At 44.2% G+C, this 18,903-nt stretch overlaps 1 protein-coding gene across 11 annotated transcripts in view; it reads left to right on the top strand.

Moving 5' to 3' along the window:
• RAPGEF4 (Rap guanine nucleotide exchange factor 4) overlaps positions 1 to 17,114 on the top strand; it is a 284,010-nt gene extending 266,896 nt beyond the window's left edge. For all 11 annotated transcript variants that reach the window (XM_077883031.1, XM_077883030.1, XM_077883032.1 and 8 more), the window contains 5 exons: positions 1,810 to 1,860; positions 2,642 to 2,729; positions 3,141 to 3,205; positions 12,830 to 12,884; positions 15,827 to 17,114. In XM_077883031.1, the coding sequence (XP_077739157.1) occupies positions 1,810 to 1,860; positions 2,642 to 2,729; positions 3,141 to 3,205; positions 12,830 to 12,884; positions 15,827 to 15,954 (387 nt within the window). In that variant the 3' untranslated portion in view covers positions 15,955 to 17,114. The remainder of the gene's footprint in view (positions 1 to 1,809; positions 1,861 to 2,641; positions 2,730 to 3,140; positions 3,206 to 12,829; positions 12,885 to 15,826) is intronic.
• Positions 17,115 to 18,903: the final 1,789 nt, after the last annotated feature.

Raw genomic sequence — 18,903 nt, 5'->3', positions numbered from 1 at the left:
GTGGCAAAGGGAACCATTCAACCTGGAAGCGAAAGACCCATCTGATCGCAAGCAAATGGGAATAAGATCCCAGAGCAGCTTCTCAGCCTTGGCAGTACTAACACCGCGGGCAGGATAATTCCTCATTGCGGGCTGTCCTGTGTAACATGGGATGCTTAGCAGCATCCCTGGCCTCAACCTCCTATCTACCAGTAGCACCCCTCGCTCTGCTCCACCCCAGTTGTGACAATTAAAAAAATGTCTGCAGATGTCACCAAACGTCCCCTGGTGGATGTGGGATGAGGGGTGCAAAACTGACCCCAGTTGAGAACCACTGCTCTGGAAGCACAGAATGTATGTAGATAATAGTGTTAAGACCTACAAAGATCTGTATTACCATATGCCGTCCTGCCTTTGACCCAAAAGCTAGCTACATAAAGAGAAGTCAAGCAATAGACCTAACCTAAATTATAATTCACGTCTAATTTTTAAAGTGGTCCGTGTCCATGGCAAGATCTCCCCTACCATGGTGATTTGGATACTACATGGGGAATGAGATCCTCACATCCCTTGGTGCCCATCCTGGTTCTCATCCCTTTGGACGTCCCCCCTGAGCAGGGATATCAGATTTCCCCAAAACTGAACCGGAAAAGAGGTACTAGGAGAATGAGCTTGGAGGATATGTAGGAGACTGGTCCAAAAAACAAAATAAGATTTTTTACAGGTGTTTAAATGAGAATATGACAAACCAATTCAGACATGATAAAGAAGGGAGAGGAGCTTTTCTGTGATTGCAGAGGCCTAATTGGTCAATGCGTCGTAGCCGGTAGACTTTGTGCGGGAAGCAGAGCTGAGCTGGGAATCTCTGAGGCCTGGGACTCAGTCAAAACTTAGTGTCGGGAGTGGAGACACATCATGCTGCTCTAGAGGTCTTGGTGTGGCCCTATCAGAAGAGAACAGTTGAGGGTTACGAAGATCTCAGGACCCAAGCAAAGTGAGAACCAGTAGATGGAAAGAGGACTCCATAATGGCCTAGTAGTGTCGGAATGTGGGTACAGCCGGCGGGCGGCCCTAAATCGGGCACTGCATCAGGAGAACCAGCAGTGTTTGTAGGACAGCAGGGCGGAGAGATCACATGGGGAAATGCTAGTGTGGAAAAGCCTAGAGCATGTGAGAATGGCCGTAGAAAGGAGGCAGGTGACGTGAATCCCAGAGGCTTTGACTGTCATCAGCTGTGCGACTTTGCGTATGTCATTTAAACAGTGAGACCTAATTTCTTCCATAGGAGATGTTTAATCTATTCAAATACATATTTATTGAGCACTGACTACGTACCTAACACTATTCAGGCACTGGGGATATAGCAATAAGCAAAACCGATGAAAATTTCCGTGCTCGTGTAATTTACATTGTAAGGGAAGAGGAGGATTGAAATAGGTAGTTTCTAAAACTTTTAATCCTAATATTCTTTGGTCTAATGTGCTAATTGTGGGAATCTGAGAGTTTAAAAGGTGTGGGAGGAGGTAATTCCAAACCACTTGTGGTCTGAGAACGCAGTCCTCTGTATGAATTTCTAGAAAACATTATGAAAACAGTAAGACCAAAGCATCTGTAATTACTTTTGTTTCACAGAGTCTTAAAAGGTAAATTCTCTATATTCCAGATTATGCTCAAATGGAAGACAGATTACAGTCTGGCCTTTTTTTTTTTAGAGAGATGTTTGATTAAAAGCCAAAGAAATACATTTTTCCCCCTAGATATGGTAACACAGGATACATATCTCAATGTTGAACCTGACATATGAGTGTGGCATTTTTGTTTCATTAACAGAAACTGCCAAGCAAGTTCAAGAAGTTCTATGCAGAGTTTGAAAGTTTAATGGTAAGTGACAGTGGCTCCTTTATTCTGTTCACTGTCTGCATTAATCCAATTTCTGATTAGCTGAATTGAAGTTCTCATTTCAGAAATTTTACCTGTCCTTGTATGACTTTAAGAAGTTTATGATCCCATTTTAGTGCTGCTAAAACAAGCATGTCTGACTAATGAAAGGCACCCTCAGGAGCTAACTTAAAGAGGACTTATGTCCCACATAAGGTCAATTTGTGTAACTAAGAAAAGCTGTGTAATAGGATCCTTTCCGCCTAGCCCAGGTTGGCTATGGGTTGGAAGCTGCATTTTCCTTGCCTTGCCAAAATTATTGTTCCCCATTGGCTGGGAGGTGTTCACAGTCAGAAAAGGAGTGAATGGGACCTGGTAGGAGTGATGAGGTGGTTTCGGAGAGGGTGCAAGGGGCTGGCAAGGCAATGGCAGGGAGAGGGGAGTTGGAACTCCCAGGAAGGAGACCGTGCTTCAGGAGAGGGGGATCTCGTGGTTGGGGTTTGTTTTACTCCGGTTGTATTTGCTCTCAGAGGGAATCTCTCCCCTCAATCCCCGCAGGCAAGTCTGCCCCTGGAGCAAAAACGGAAACAAAGCAAATCATTTTCATGTCAGACGGGAAGTTGTTTTAAGATAAAAATTCAGCTAAGTCTGCCTTTCTTGTATAGCTACGCTTCGTTGAAAACTATCTGATTGTGGGGATAACAAGTCTAGGTGTGTTGGGAGGTAGAGGGGGTGGTATATGTGTCATTAGTCATTAACCAGCCAAATCTCTGTTTCTCTAAAGGATCCTTCCAGAAACCACAGGGCCTACAGGCTGACAGTGGCTAAGCTGGAGCCTCCTCTCATCCCCTTCATGCCTTTGCTCATTAAAGGTAATTCTAAGAAAACACACAGGTCAAGCCAGGGATGAGTATGTGGGGAAGAAAACGAACAAGAGCCTAACTAGACTGATCTCTTTGGAAAGAATGGCCCCATCCCCGCACCTTCTCCATCACCTCCTCTCCCCCTTGACTTTTCAGAAAGGGTTGGGAAGATTATTGGAGGAGGAGGGATCTATGATTTGGAAGACTTGATAGTGAAACAGAGGGTTAGTTTGGAAATTTTACCAATCTCGGGTAAAGCGCTTTCAAAAGTTAAACACCCAACATAAAAGAAACTATTATCAGCTTTTTTCAACTGCAGTGTTATGCAAATCCTCCAGCATAATCTAATGGTGCTATTGTGGTTTCTTTGTATGACATATTTCTGTTAGTGATTAGAATGTGACTTTTATTTCTGTGCAGATATGACATTTACTCATGAGGGGAACAAGACGTTCATTGACAATCTAGTAAACTTTGAAAAAATGGTACGTACAGTATTATAACCTTAACCACAATGTTTTTTTAAAATAAAATCTGCATTTGCACTAATAAAGGAAATAATTTCCATATATGCTGCCGTGTTAAAAAAACTAGTTACACATAAAGGAGTTTTGAAATATTTGGTTCAAATCGGCTACCTATTTTAGGCTGTCAGTTCTCTTTTGTAAAATTGAATGGTATTTGTGCTGCAGTTCACAGCAGCAGCTAGCTTTTATGCTGTGTGCCTCGTCCTTGGCTGCCTGTTGCTAAAATGCACGAATGTTCCAGAGTGACTTCCATGTTGTTGTTTTGCTGTAAGGTTCATAGAGCTAGACTTCCCCAGGATGCCTTTGAGTTGTTTATCTGCTGAGCCTGACTTTAGTGCATGTAGGTAAAAGGCAACTCCATAGCAGACCTTTCTTATGGAGCATTCATCTAAATGCATAAATAAATAAGTTCGCCCAAGTTCAGAGAAGGGACTTGAAAATCTTTGTAACCAAAAACAAAATTTTTAAAAAACAACAGATGTGGAACTGGCACACATTTGGTATTTTGCAGCTCCCCTCATCAAGAAAAAGCTGTTATCTGGCATTAGTTACTTTGCAGTTTATTTTCTTATCTTCCGTGAAGCAATAAAGCAGGTCATGCCAAAACCTATCTTTAGCTACATAGTGCATGTTAATGGAATGCTCCATTGTCTTCTAAATCCTTTGGCTGCAGCCTGGATGGATAGGATGTTACAGTGTTATCTCCGTGTGGGTAAGCATCTGCCTGGGGTTATGGTTTGCAGTGGTGAATATGGCACTGCAGGAAAAGCTCAGGACGTGGGAGTTCAGGAGACCTGAGGTTCAGTTCTCAGCTTTGTCCCTTGGTAGCCATCCCTTAACTTCTCTGTGGGTCAGTTTCCCCAGCAGAAATGGGGATCACGCCTACTCCATGTATGTCTGGAGATTCTGGTTGTGTCCAAAGTCCATAAGTATTCCCTTAAGCCATATATATATAGTGCTATAGAATTCTCAGAAAACTGTTCTTCCAAATGTTTCTTGAAGTTCAGCTGGCATACACAACTCCAGGAGAGCTGGAAACATCCTGTGGTGGTTCTGGAAGGATCACACCATCCAGCTCTGGGAATGAGCTTAATGCAAGCCCAGCCTGGTAAAGAAGTATAGCAAGTGCTGGGGAAAAGGTTTCCATGCCCTAAGCTCGTTAGAAAATAACCCATGGGTCCACACTCCTCAAAGACACGCTGTGCTAGAGGGCAAAGATTCCCTCAGCAGTGTTCCCCTCTGACGGCAGAGTACGAGCATCTCTAATACTGTCAGTTTAATAATTCTTTGATCAAAGGGGGAAAAAAAACATTCTTTGCTCACTTATTAGTATGGAGAATTAAACACATTTCCCTGATTTCTTAAAACCTGTTTTCCAGAAATGAAAGATTTAGCAAATAGGTAAAGAACCTTCCAGATCACTTATGCAGAAATGCAAACTAAGGGATAGCTAAGCCAACTATTTGACTCTAAAATATACATGTGCACAGAGGCGTAGAAGACAGAGTCTCCAAAGACTTGAGTGAGCTTTAGAACTTTTGATCATTAAAGTGAACTCAACAGGACAAACAAGAATAACAAAAACATTTGTCAAGGAGAATGAGAGTTGTTTCCTCTGGGCTTTTAGATCTTGGTGTCATACCCATAACCTTCAAAGGAAGAGTCGTATCCAATGGCTGTTAGAGTTCCCCTTCGCCATTGGTCCACTCTGTGTCCACAGCAGTGTGCGCTCACACACCTGGCCATGATAGCAGAAACCTGAATTAACAATGGCTTACACACGCTAAGTGGATTTCTTTCTCATGTGAATGTCCAAGCGAGCGTGATGGCTCACGAGGCAGTCAAGGTGCCAGGCTTCTCCTCTCCTGCCATTCCTTCATCCACATGGTCCAAGATGGCACACCACCACCACGCCACGTCAGGTGGAGGGAAGGGGAGAGGGACAAGATGAAGACATGCTCCTTCCCTGTAAGGACATGACCTGGAGTGGCACTCACCATTGGGTTCACCTTCGACTGACTGGAAACTTAGTTACATGCAAGGAAAATTAGAAGATGTGACCCTTATTGGGGTATCCATGTATCCCACTAAAAATTAAGGGGTTCTACTCCTATGAAAGAGAAGGAAGAAAGGATACTGAAAGAGAACTATTGGTCCTCCACTCTAGCAACTGTAAATTTTATTTCACTCCTTTTATTCATTCATACACCATGAGAAAGTTTAGTTTTAAAATTGCCTTTTTTGTGAGTTCGATGTTACTAGAAAATGAAACAGAATTTCGAGAAGATTTGATTATATTTTTTAAACCTGGCTTTGGCCAACCTGGCATTTGTCGTCAGCTTTCCTACCTTCTCTCCCCGTAAACGAGCCCACCCTACACTACCACTGCCACTTACAACTCCCACTAGTGGCTGCTGCTGCCCCTGTGTGTCTTAGGGAAGGAGACATCTCTCTTTTCAGGTTGATGTCCACGCCATTTCCCAATCATTCATCACAAGGCCGAGGTGGTGAGCACAGCTGGCAGCCTTTGTGGGGCTGTTCGGCGGTCTCCCTAGAGGGAGCCCCTGCCAGGGGCAGAAGTCACCAGGGTAGCCAGGAACACAGATGCCTGTTCTTGGTGGCAGCATTGCAGACACAGCAAACTACTGACTACTGTGCCAGCCCTAAGTATTTTTATTTTGAACCTTTTTACCCTTGAGGTATGAAATGAGGATTAGAGAATTTGTTGCATATTGGTTTTCAGGATTTATGAGTATGAACAAAAGAGAATTCACACTCTGATCCTTATGCAAAAAAAAAAAAAGCAGACATTCTTTCATTTGGGGGAAACATAAAGGAGTATTCAAAAAAATGTTTGAATAAAGCCCTTTGTAGCTTTCTATGGCATACATGAATATTTATAACATTTAGGAGGTAGACTAGCAATGGATTAGAGGATAATATGCTGGCTGGCTGCCACTATATCCCAGGCTGCATAAAGCATGCTGATAGCCACGGTTGCTACTGTATTAGGAGGTTGGTTCTATTTCAGACATACCCATATTTAGGTGTATTTATTTATGAACATTATTTTAAGATAGTCATTTTATTTGGAATGAGAAGCATGGGGCCAGCTTCTTCACTTCTGGAAACATTAACAGAAGCTAATTCATTGAGGAAAGAGAAAAGCTTTGAATCCTTTTATTTCTGTGTCACTAATTATGGCATTACATAATTAGTAACGATATGTTTTCTATCACCGATAATATTATTACAACATCCATGGAGAAAGCACTAGGCTTATATCAAGCGTGGATAAAAGAATCTCCAAGTGAAAATTGAAATGTTCAAATACATCCAACTCTCAGAACTTTCCAACACAACAGAAATCTACACGAGGACCTTGAAAGTTTATTTCTTTATATAGAACTCACACACTGGGCTAAATGCAGATTCTCCAAAAGATATGTTTCAAAGCAATGCAATCTGTGTTGACTGTTCAGGCAAACGCTTTTGCTTGGAAATATAAAGAAATCCAATACATAATCTTTGGCCTTTAGGAGATTGTATACAGTTAAGAAGGTGAAAGCATAAACACATGAAATATTGATAGTAATCGCAACACAGGAGATAACCGAAAGCAAAATGCAGAGAGAGGTAACTTCATGCAGCTATATCAAGAGGAAAACAAAACCATGTTAAATACAACATAATATGATCAAATCCAGACTTGTTACCCTGAGCACCATCCAGCCTCACCTCACACTTCATCTCCTCTGTAGTCAGTCCAAGTTGGCAAGACCAGCGTTTTCTCTTTTTTTTTTCTGGCCTCAGGGCCTTTGCACTAGCTGTTACCTTTGCCTGAAACTGTCTCCCTGCTAGTCCTCACCTGTCTGACTCTCTCGCATCAGCTCATGTGTCCCCTCCTCCGAGTGGCCTACCCTTCAAACATTCTCCTATTTTCCACACCCAGCATTCTCAGACAGATCACTTTGCCCTGACAGCTGGGTTCATAATCTGAAACAACCTCTACTTGCCTCTTCATTGTCTATCTTCCCCACTAGAATGTAAGTGTCCTAGACCAGGTATTTGATCTGTTTTATTCACTGATATTTCTCCAGGACCCAAAAAGGTGTCTGGCACATCATAAGTATGCAAGAAATATTTGTTGAATAAAAGAATAACTCAGTCATATTCCAGTGTTGGACCTAGTGAGTGACAATACACTGAAGCATTTTTAACGGATTTTATATATCAAAGCTTTGATCCAAGAATGTTTTCTTTTTTTTTTTTAAGACTTTATTTACTTATTCATAAGAGAGAGAGAGAGAGAGAGAGAGGCAGAGACACAGGCAGAGGGAGAAGCAGGCTCCATGCAGGGAGCCCGATGTGGGACTCAATCCCGGGTCTCCAGGATCACGCCCTGGGCTGAAGGCAGCCCTAAAACGCTGAGCCACCCTGGCTGCCCCCAAGAATCTTTTCTATTTTATTAGAAAATTTGATTAAGCAGCATTTTGCATTACTGATAGTCTATGACTCCCTTAGCCTTCTGTTCTGGGCTGGACATTTTTCTGTCTCCCTCCTCTCCGTGGTGCTGTGTCTGCCCTTCACTGTCCTTTCCTGAATGCAGAGATAACAATACGCAGCCTGTGCTTAGACATGTGCCTGGACACCTGAGCTCCGGTGTCCCATGACCGTGATCTGTACAATATACCACAAGCATCATGCACATTACCTGTGTATATCTGTATGTCACATTCTTCTTGAATATTAAAGATCCAGGGCCAGGGGCCAGGGCTCAGGGTTCTTCCCCAATGATGTGTATAGTGGAGGCTGGCTGAGCTCCTGGGCCAGGAGCTTTGTCTTATGTCTGGTGCACTTAATTTACCGTGCACTTAATTCTACTTGGTTGCTATCGTGGGCATGATCTCTGCACGTGAGAGACTATCTATATTTCTAGGTCTTATGGACAAAAATTCCTGTCCTAAATATACGAGGATCTGAGTAAAATAATCAGGTGATGTAGGTGTGGTTTTGCACATGTTCCACAAGGAAAAAGCGACTGTGATTCTTTGATAGGCCTATGGATGGGGGCAGAGTCAAATCAGTAGGGGCAGAAATATGAAAAGAAAAGGCAATGTGGGAAACATTAAGAACAAGGTTGGCAAAGATCTCAAGGGGCAAGAGAAGTTTCAAAAGACAAAAACTGTTCAGGGGCGGCACGTCGAAGGGGCCTGACATCTCACAGGACTCAGAGCAGAGAGGCAGCACGGCCCAAGAGGGAGGCTGTCCTGGCAGCTGTGGGTGGGAGGGAGGGTGGTCGAGAAAGTGGGACCGTGCGAGGTGGCACTGCCTGCGGGGCCCGCTGGTCTGAACTGGAAAAACAGGCTCGGGAGTCTGCTCCTCTTCAGGGACAGGAGAGCTGAGGCAAGGCTTGGCCAGGGGCCAGAATCCGTACAGAGATCACGGAGGAGCTGGAGCCAGCTGCAAGGGCATGCTGGGCTGTCGACCTGCCTGGATAGGCGTGAAGGCATGAGTTGGCCAACCCAGGCCTGCGGGCAGGGGCCACAGAAGGCCACCAGGGAGGCCCAGACTGCAGGGCCTGGTCTGAGAAGCCCCTCCGACCCTTCCCGGGCTCCAAGGCGAATTCCTCACCATCGGAGCTGGAGGGACACTTGCACTTGGGACCGTGGCCTCAGGGCTGTGGCCTGTGCCAGGCTGGGTGCGCGCAGCCCCGTCCTGCGGGCAGCATCTTTGTCCTGCGCATTCTGGAAGCCAGGCCCAGGAAGGACATCTGCTTCTGCGTCGCCCTGTTCTCAGCTCAGGGACCAAAACCACGAGGGCAGTTACAGAGTCCCTGGCTTGCTAGCTCCTCTCTTCCTCCTGAGCCTCCCTCCCTGGGTCGCAGCCTGCAGGGGGGCGCCCTGGGAACGCACTCGCTTGTGCAGAGGAACGCGGAAGACCTGGGCCTGCAGGTGGTTCCCGGAAAACCGGCGGCTGCGTGCGGCTGCAGACGCTCCCCCAGGTCCTGCCTTCTAAGCGCCCTGCTTTCCTGGGGGGGGCCGTGCCGGGGAAGTCAGGGCAGGAGGGGGGTGGGCGCCCCACGCTGGTCCAGGGCGCCTCCTGTAGGAACGCTCCCCGCTCTCTGCACCCCCACATCACAGGGGCTGTTCGCATGAGCCACTCGCTAAAGGGAGCTTGTCGTGAACTCAGGTCCGCTGAGATGGGAAAAAGGACGAGCAGCTTTGCCTTGGAGTAACCTGGTCTTTTCCCACCGGCCCCGCGTCACAGCACAGCTGCCCGGCGGCTCCGGCAGGCCAACTGCTCGGCGGGATCGGGCGGGATCGGGCGGGCTGGGCGCCCTGGTGGCTCCGTCCCGGCCCCGGGCCGCTGGACAGCAAAGCCCGTGGCTCCTCAACCCTAACTGCCAACACCGGCGAATAACTGGCCGTCCGCCGCCCAAAACAACACGTAAGGCTCAAGTCTGCGGAAGGCCTGGAGGACTCTAGAGAAATGCAGAACCTTCCACTTCGGGTCAAGAGAGGGACGCGCATCTACGGAGCGGGAGGCCGTGCGGCAGGCTCAGGGCCTCAGCTCGCGGCAGCTCCCCACGCGGGCTCAGCTGCGTAGCATCCTCAGACCAAGGAAGGCAATAATCATTCTTCTGCATCCTGATTGGCTTCATCTCGGGCACCATGCTCGCGGCTGCCCTGAGGAGACCCGAAACTGCTACATGGTTAGACTGAGAAATTGCTAAAGAAATTGGCAATATTTATTTTTTTTTTAAGATTTTATTTATTTATTCATGAGAGACACAGCTAGAGAGAGAGAGAGGCAGAGACCCAGGCAGAGGGAGAAGCAGGCTCCTTGCAGGGAGCCCGATGTGGGACTCGATCCCGGGTCTCCAGGGTCACGCCCCGGGCTGAAGGCGGCGCTAACTGCTGAGCCACCCAGGGATCCCCGATGAAGAAATTTCTGAACAGTCAGAGATGTCTAAAATGAAAGGGACTGTTCTCGGCGGGGATGAGTAGCTCTGACCGGTGTCCCCAACGGGCGGGAGGCTGCCGTGGATGGCAGGCTGTAAAAGGCACGTGCCCCTTGCAGACCCGTGAGGAAGGGGACGTCCGAAGCCTCTGGCCCCCGGGTGCTTGTCGCCGGGCGCGGTTCTGGCAGCATGCCGCAGGTGCCCCTGGTGCGCGGGAGGGCAGCCCGGGACCGAGCGTCCCCTGGCCGGGCGGCGGGTCGCACACACTGCGGCACCGTGGCCAGGGTCCCCACGTGGCAGCTGCACCGTGGCCCCCTCACAAGGCAAACAGTGGGCCTCGTTGGCAAAGCCAGATTTGGATCTCAGAGTTAAACCGAAGTTACCTTGGAGTGCAATTAAAAAGGATACGTCAAAATTAAAACCATTGTTGAAATTAATCAAAGATTTAGAAAGGCAGAATGAACTCCAGAGCTGGAAATTACTGATTTAAACAATTGTTCTCACATTTTAAACCACATAATGAGCTAAAAATTACGAAGCCTCCGAGTATAGCTGTAAAGAGTAGTCCTCCACCAAAGTCAGAATGAAATGTTTTAGCTTTCAAAACTCAAACGCAGAACAATTGCTCCCTACAAAATGGTATAGGAAGAGGTTTCTGACCCCTGCTAATTGTTTTATTATTCTTCAGAGGGGCACACTGGCAGCATTCCCCAGGGTTTTCAGTAATTACACTCCATTCAATATCTGAAGAATTACAATAATTCTACATAAAATATACTTGTGCCCTTCGGATGCAAAGCCCAGAGAAGTGAAAAAACAACTTAAAGTAAATTAGCAGGAAAATTATCATAGTTCCTGTTTATTTCAGGGCTCCGTATACCAGAGGCTAATTATACATTGTATGTTACGTCTTCTTGGAGGTATTTATAACATATTTCTCATGCTGATCAACGGACATGGATCTTTTATGAAAACAAAGTTCATAACTTTTCCGATTGCCTCTTTGTGTATGAGAAATTATCCAGTGCAGACACGTGTCACTTAATGCTTGCCGGAGTCCTCAAAGCCATAGTATCCAGCAGGGTGTTATCAGTGTTCACATGTACATACCTGTGAAGCTTCGGCTCCTCTATGAATTTTTTTTCCTGCCAAAGGGCTGGGGCTTTTTGTTTGCTTGTTTTTTGTTGTTTTAACACTACAGACGCTTTCTCGAAGTCATTTTCTATACTTTGGCAGCCAAGGGTCCATGAGAGAGGAAAGCAAGGACTGGCATTACATAGCTACTCGGAGATAAGAAAATCTCTTTTCCTGGCTGGAGCCTTATCAATTTTCTGCTAGTGTTAGAATTAATCCCCGTCTCTGCGGGACCCCCTTTAGAGTCTGAGCAGCCACGGTGTCCCGAGACAGTACACAGAGCCTGGGGGTCCCAGCTACCCTTAAAATACCCTGAGCAAGAAATGGACATCCTGGCTGGGAAACGGTGCCTGGGTCTTACTGATGTTTTTCCTCATGCTTCTGCCCTTTTTTTTTTTTCCTCCTTTCTTCTTTTGTCTTAAGCTAAATTGAACACAATATATATAAAAAAAAAAATTCCCTTCTAAATCTTTATGGCAACCAAAACATTACAAAGAAACTAAGAGGATCACTTGATGACAAAAGTAATAAAGGTCAAATAAATTACAATCTGCCCGAAAGACTGAATACCTACTCATCTTTTAAATGTCTTAAAATGCAAGTGCATGAAAAACAGTCACAAGGCCATGTGAAAAAATTTATATCAAAACAGAAATACGTATGTAAACTATGACTTCAGTTGTTTGAAAAAGATGCTTTTGCACATTTTTTCTTAAGGCATTAGAAGGAAATGCACCAAAACATTAATGAAGTGACCCTGTGAAGTGATATCCTAAGTGATTTGTACTTTGCTCTTAACATTTTCTGCATCTTCCCATTTTCTACAATGTGCACGCATTAGTGTTACAATCAGAAAGGAAGAAAAACGGAGGAGGGAGGAAATAAAATAATTAAGATTAACGTTAAAACGCACACTTTTGCTGGAAGGTTGGAAGGGTCAGTAATGCACAGGGTTTACAAAAACACATAAGTGGGATATTTTGGTTGTATTCAGGCCTCCTCTTCCTTCCAAAATGGGAATAGGCTTGTGCATCGTCATCTCATTCCTCATCACCGAGTCCTGTTGCCTGCGAGGAAGGTGACAAGCTAACCCTTCTCCGAATCTCCGATCGTCACGGATTCTCTTACACGTTCACAGTGACCTCCAGAAGGGATGGTGAAAACCAGTCCCGAGGAGTAACGCACAGTCTCAGAAACAACAGACTGATTTTCATGTCAGAGGCACAAGCAGAACAGTAGGACTAGAGTTCTCCCATTGGTACCCCTCCTCTGAGAGGCACCTTGTGTGGGTGACTGTAGGTGCCTCTTCCATGTGAGTAAACCGGTTAGACATCCACGTTGCCTCCAGATGGTCGGTGTCTCAGCACAGGCTGTTTTTCACGGGCCCAATTATTACTGAAATAAATAATGGTTTGTTCTCCTGTATGGATTACATGCTAAGCTTACCTGCATTTCATTCTTTCTATTTTCTTTATTCTTTCTAGCGCATGATTGCAAATACTGCCAGAACAGTGCGATTCTGCAGGAGCCAGCCCTTCAGTAAGTCAAACGCTGCTGCGTGCTATATCCTCGAGAGCTGGGTGATTGAGTCCTTTATAACGAGGCTACTGAGACGTTCTAGAAGTCTGGACAATATCTGATCGTGTCGGGGACAGTTTGAACCCTGATTTCCCATGGGATAGAGGCCTTGAGTGGAAGGATTTTCCTGTCGTAAAACTAGAAAGTAACCATAAGAATATTATTTTATGAATGAACTTAAAGAGAATACATGTGCTCTTTCTAGTGTGGCTAGAGACAGCGAAGGCATGATTGCCAGCAAATCCCGCCTCAAACCAACTCTCTTTATGACTCACTGCTTGATGTTGAGAAACTCACATCAACCCCTGATGACTCGGTTCTCTCGTTTACAAACCAGGAAAGATAATATTTGTTTTCTCTCGAGGTGTTGCAAGAATGCATTGATGTGTATAACACATTTGCAAAAGGCCCCATAGCAGGAATTCATATTATATTCCTAGTATTCCCAAGCAAATTTAAGATGTTCTTCCTAAATCTGGGCGTAGCACAATAACTAGTACTAAACAATGCTTTAATATAAAACTATTACTGCTAATAAATAGCAATTGTAAACTGGTTGGGATTGAGTTGCATCACAGCACCAGATCATCGTGCCAGACCAGTGCGACTGTCTCCTGGGCTGGGACTTTCAGTGGGGGTGGAGCTTTGGCTACCTCCAGCAGGGTTGGGAGTCAGAAGGTGGCCCCTATGAAGTTCTTTGCTAAATTCATTGTATGAGTCACTTGAAGTCATTTGGCTTATTAAGCCAATGTGATAATTTGAGATGGACATGACTGTGGGGCTCCCAGTACCATCCCCTCCCGTAAACCTTGTGCTAAGAGACTAAAAGCTTCTCAGTTTACTGATCAGAGCTATCTTTACCCTTCCCAGCCCAAGACTTACCCAAAGTGAGAGTTTGCTAACACAGCCTGCCAGAACTGCTAAATGTTCCTTTTTTTTAATATACAAGGGGAAAAAACTAGGAAAAATAATCTTTACTTGGGGAGGAAGTAGACCTTTAAACTTTTTATTCAAATGATTGTGCCTCCTCGTCCTTCCAAAATGAGAATAGTCTTGTGCATCGTCAACCATTCCTGTGAGGATTCTAGAAGAATTAAAGTGTCTCACATCTCTTCAGCTAGTCATTTACTGTACGTGTAAAGACATGGTCTTAAAGCAGTTATACACGTGAATTTGAGAATATGTAAGTGATGTTGGTCTACAACAAGGCCCATGAATCCATGGCCCTCCATGGGGTCCAAGAAATTCCTGAAATGAAACCCAAATTCTGTCTGCCTGAGAGGGATCATAGCCTTGAGAAGGTTCTCAATGAGATCTAAGAACAGAGGAACTGTCATATGTTTTGTTCCATAAGCGTAAATCCTACATTCTCCTCCATCTTCTCCTAGAGAAGTGGGGGGGGGGGGGGGGCGGGCGGTGAATTATATATCTATACATAAAATATCCACTGCATTTGTGGAAGTTATCAATAACTACTGGTAAACAGCAGCTGCTCAGTGCTGAAGTCAACAGTCTATAGATAAAGCTATAGGAATAGATTCGTAAACACTGTGGGAATATGTACAATGTAATTACAGTATATTGTACATGTAGAGTACACTGCCAGGGAAAAGCGAGGAATTAAGCGCTGTGGTATTATTTATATGTGATAATTACACTGATGAGTTTCTTCTGGGAGTGCGTAGGGGCCTTTGTATCTTCTCTCTGCTTTTCTGCGTTCAGACCTGCAAGGCTCCTCTCCACCCCATATGCAGATGGCAGCCCAACTGTCTTTGGGAGGGATGCGTGGATCTAGGAAGAGCGGATGGCCTGCAGGAGGCAGGGTGTTATGAGGGAAAGGACGCTGGCCGGGAGTCTAGACCCGGGCTCGGCCCTCCCCGTGCCCGCTAGATAAGAGTCCTCCGCTGGTGACCCACGGGAGACCCAGCAGCAGAGGTGCTGTGTCTAAACAGACCATTTCCCCCTCTTGCTTGGAAATGACGTCTCCATGAAGAAATGGCAAGAATTCCCAGGAAAGAAATCCAGACTTCTCGTTTCTCTAGAACAGTGGGAAGATCTGGCAACTCGGGGTGCACATTGGCCCGTGGCAGCAACGTGCAGGAGCTGGGAAGTCACCTCCCGGGGGACCCATGTCTCCAGTTTATCACCCTCACATTTGGTTTTCCTCATTCACACACATGTGGAGGGCTGTGGGCACTTACTTGATGGGCCTTTCAGCCTGGTTTCAGAGAAATCTGTTACCTTCAGATTTCCGGCACTCACGTGCGTGGGGGAGCAGGTGAGGAAAGAGCAGTAGCTGGCATTTCAGAACAGGCCCCATCAGCCAGGGAATCCCTGGAAGGCCTAGCAGCAGCTGTGACGTCAGCGAGGCCTGGGAAGGGGCTCAGGGCTGCAGCGGTGCCCGACCCCGCGTCTGGAGGGCCGGACCTGCTGATGGCCCTGCCTTGTTTCATTTCAGCCCAGGTGTTAAGCCCTTTTGTTGGGACCTAACGAAAACTGTGTCTTTTGCCATCAGTCCTCATCAGTCCTCACCTATCCAAGGGGGGCGGAGAGCTGAGTGTCAGACGCGAGTGGGAGGGACAGAGAAAGTGACTTTAATGTACAACCAGGAGCTATCAAGTGATGCTTTCACTTTTATTTGCTGCCTTTTTTTTTTTTTTTTACAACATATAATACAAAGGAAAGTGATCAAAAAGGTGATCCCAGGGAAGAAAAGGGTGGGAGAGAGGGAACAAGTGGAAACATTTCGATGAATATGGTATGTGGAAAGGTTTCAATGAGACCTTGGGATCCACGATAGATGTAATAAGTAATTGGATAGAATAAATAATTGGAGAAAATAAAGCTGTATCGTATATGCATATATTGGGCAACACCAATGTGCGCTTTTTCTCTTTCCGCAGATCCTGATGCAGCTCAAGCTAATAAGAACCATCAGGACGTCCGGAGTTATGTACGGCAATTAAATGTGATTGACAACCAGAGAACTTTATCACAGATGTCACACAGATTAGAGCCTCGCCGACCATAGACATTTAAAGTGCCCAGAACAATGGTTGCCTCCAGTCCACAATCTTTCAGAAATGCCATGTACTCTACCACTGACTGTATTGTCACTAGAAAATTCTGCAAAACAAGCAGAAAGGCCCCCCGAGACATGTCAGGGCTGCAGCTTACCAGCGTCATGACAAGAGAAGAAATTCTTTGACTTACATAAAGCGTTCACACTCTAGCTTAGGAATCTCCAATTTGTAGTCACACTTTTATTTCCCAATCGTGCCATCCTCTTTGCTGAAATGTAAATTAAATCCCACCTGGAAGGTTTGGTAGAAATACCTTTGTCAAGAGCGGTAAGAAGCCCCTGACAGTTTTTCTCAGAGAGTTCACAAGGTGAGATGTGCTACAAATAGGGTTTATTTGGCTACATCTGTGGTGACATAGTTTCAGTTTTTACCTCAACACCTTGATTTGGAGCATGGGGTTTTTGGAAAGTGTTGAGGAATCATATAAATCCAAAGCATAAGCTGTGTTCTAGCATCTTCTAAATCTTACCTCTGAAGGAATTAAACCCGACCACATTACTGTAAAACATGATGACTACTTATGTAATTTAGGGAGGACTGGTCTGTAATTTCTGAATGATATATAGAATAATATTTATGTTTACAATGTAACTTTTTTAAACTTACAAATCAGGATTACATACATAAGAATTCCACTAAGAAACTCCAAGGTTCTAAAAATTGCCAGCGTTCAGATTAAAAAACAAAACAAAACATTTCAAAAGAGCACAATATGCACAAAACATTTTTCAAAATTAAAGTATTTTCCTGGGCATTAAAAACCTTTACTATTGGCTAATTATTGTTACAGATTAAAAATAAAACACACGCGTATTTTCTGGACATAATTGTTATTACAAATATCTTGATTTTCAGCAATTGTTTTGCACTTTCAAATAGATTGTAAATAGTTCACTCAATCAATGGTATAGAGTTATTTATTTGCTATATAATAGATATTGTGCCAAATGATTAGTTTTTATTTATTTTATTTAGTATGTAATTTTGGAGTACATTTTTTTCCTCTTTTCACAATTAGGCTACCTTTCATGTGTAGGAATTGTATGTATGTATATCTTCTGTAAATAACAGCTAGTATCTTCATTAAATATAACTGTTGACCAGAAAAGGTGGTGGCGTTCTCAATTCCTAAAATATGGGAGGGGTAACCTTTTTGATATGGTGGGATTCCATCTTTTTTTAATCGAAATAAAATTCACAGACTATAAAAATCACCCTTTTAAAGTGTAAAATGCAGTGGTTTTTAGTATATGCACAAGGGAGTTCAGCCATCATCACTAATGCCAGAACATTCTCCTCTTACCCCAGGCTCTGGAAACCACTATCCACTCTCCACTTTCCGTCTCTATGGATTTAGCATTTATTCTGGACATTTTGTATAAATGGAATTATATAATATGTAGCCTTATCTGTCTGAGTTCTTTCACTCGGCATAACACTTTCAAGCTTTGTCCATGTAATGGCATGTGTCAGTACTTCATTTCTCTTTATGGCTGAATGGTGTTTGATCATGGGGCTATCACACCTCTTGTTTGTCAGTTGATGGCCACTTGGGTTCTTCCATTTTTTGGTTATTAGCAGCTATGAAAAAGCACAGTTTTAGAACTGCCTGGTATGATGGGGCCTCATACCATTTCTCGGTCATTGAAGCACTTAGTAAATATTTGATGAAGAGATTTCTAAAATTCTTTAAAGTCCAAATATGTCTCTATTTTTTCATGTTAGCATTTTCCAGAGTGTGTTCCAGGCTATACTAGTCTGCAAGGTCACAAACTGTTCCTCCAAAAACAGACACACAACTGCGAAGCGAAAAACAAAACCAAGATGGTATCTTCAGATAAATTTGGGAGCCACTGCATAATATACCCCATTCTTAGAAATGATTCCCAGTGTTTACTAACATATTGAAGGCTCTGAGAAGTCCTACTGTAATCCCTCCAAACATTACACAGTAGAAGCTCACTTTGAGAAATGCTAAAGCAGGCAGATGCCTTTCTGTGTTCATTCATCTCCTAGTTCAAGGTCCCCAGGGATGTCTCATGTGTTATGCCTCCCACTTAGTGGATCAGAATGCCTGGAATTCACTAGAGATAGAGATTTAAAAAAAAAAAAAAAAAAAAGTCACTGAATAAATTTTTTTGAAGTCTTTATTTTTCAGGATTTCACCATGAGGTCTATGAGATATAGACCTCAATATTGACTGCAAATTTTTACCATTTTATAGTTTTCCTTTTCTTGATAATTTTGAAAGCTGAGAAATGAAGCTGATAGCCTATCCCTTGGGCATTCTTGCTCTTGTTTACTCTTCTTTATCCCTACCTTACTTAAAAGCTGGAATCCTATGTCTGACAGCCTCTTTCTCCCAATTTCATGGTGAATGACATCTTTTGGCCTTTTAATTTAGGCTCAACGTTATTCAAAATTAATACACATGCCCTTCCATGCATTCCTCTTAGTCTTCCAAATGAGAATAAGGTAGTAATGGCAAAGTACAAGAATTCTCACTCTAAAAGTGGGGAGCAGTAGCCAGGCAACCTTTCCTGAAGCAGGAGATGCAGTTAATATTTTTCAACTTGCAAACGAGCCAAAAGAAAATAAGAGGCCCAAAGGGTCACAAGAAGGATAATGAGGTTTGCTGGAAGACGTGAAGAAAGATTGTTTTTACCCAAAGTGCCTGTAGAAAATTATACATTTAAGTGTTTAACATACCTGCTTAGCAAGGACACTGGCGCAGTGTACAAGAGCTAAGCCTTTCCAGCAATTGTTGAATACCATGCTGGTTAAATAGATTTCTCCTGAATTCAGTGGCATTTCCTCTTAAATATGAATGTGGATCAATGACCACCAGTGTCAATGACCACCATTGAGGAAATTAAAAGAAATATATTCTGGTTTCA

The sequence above is a fragment of the Canis aureus genome, chromosome 34 (assembly GCF_053574225.1).
Source record: "Canis aureus isolate CA01 chromosome 34, VMU_Caureus_v.1.0, whole genome shotgun sequence".
NCBI lineage: Eukaryota > Metazoa > Chordata > Mammalia > Carnivora > Canidae > Canis > Canis aureus.
The sequence above is the reverse complement of the archived record's forward strand: the minus strand, read 5'-3'. Positions and strand labels throughout refer to the sequence as shown.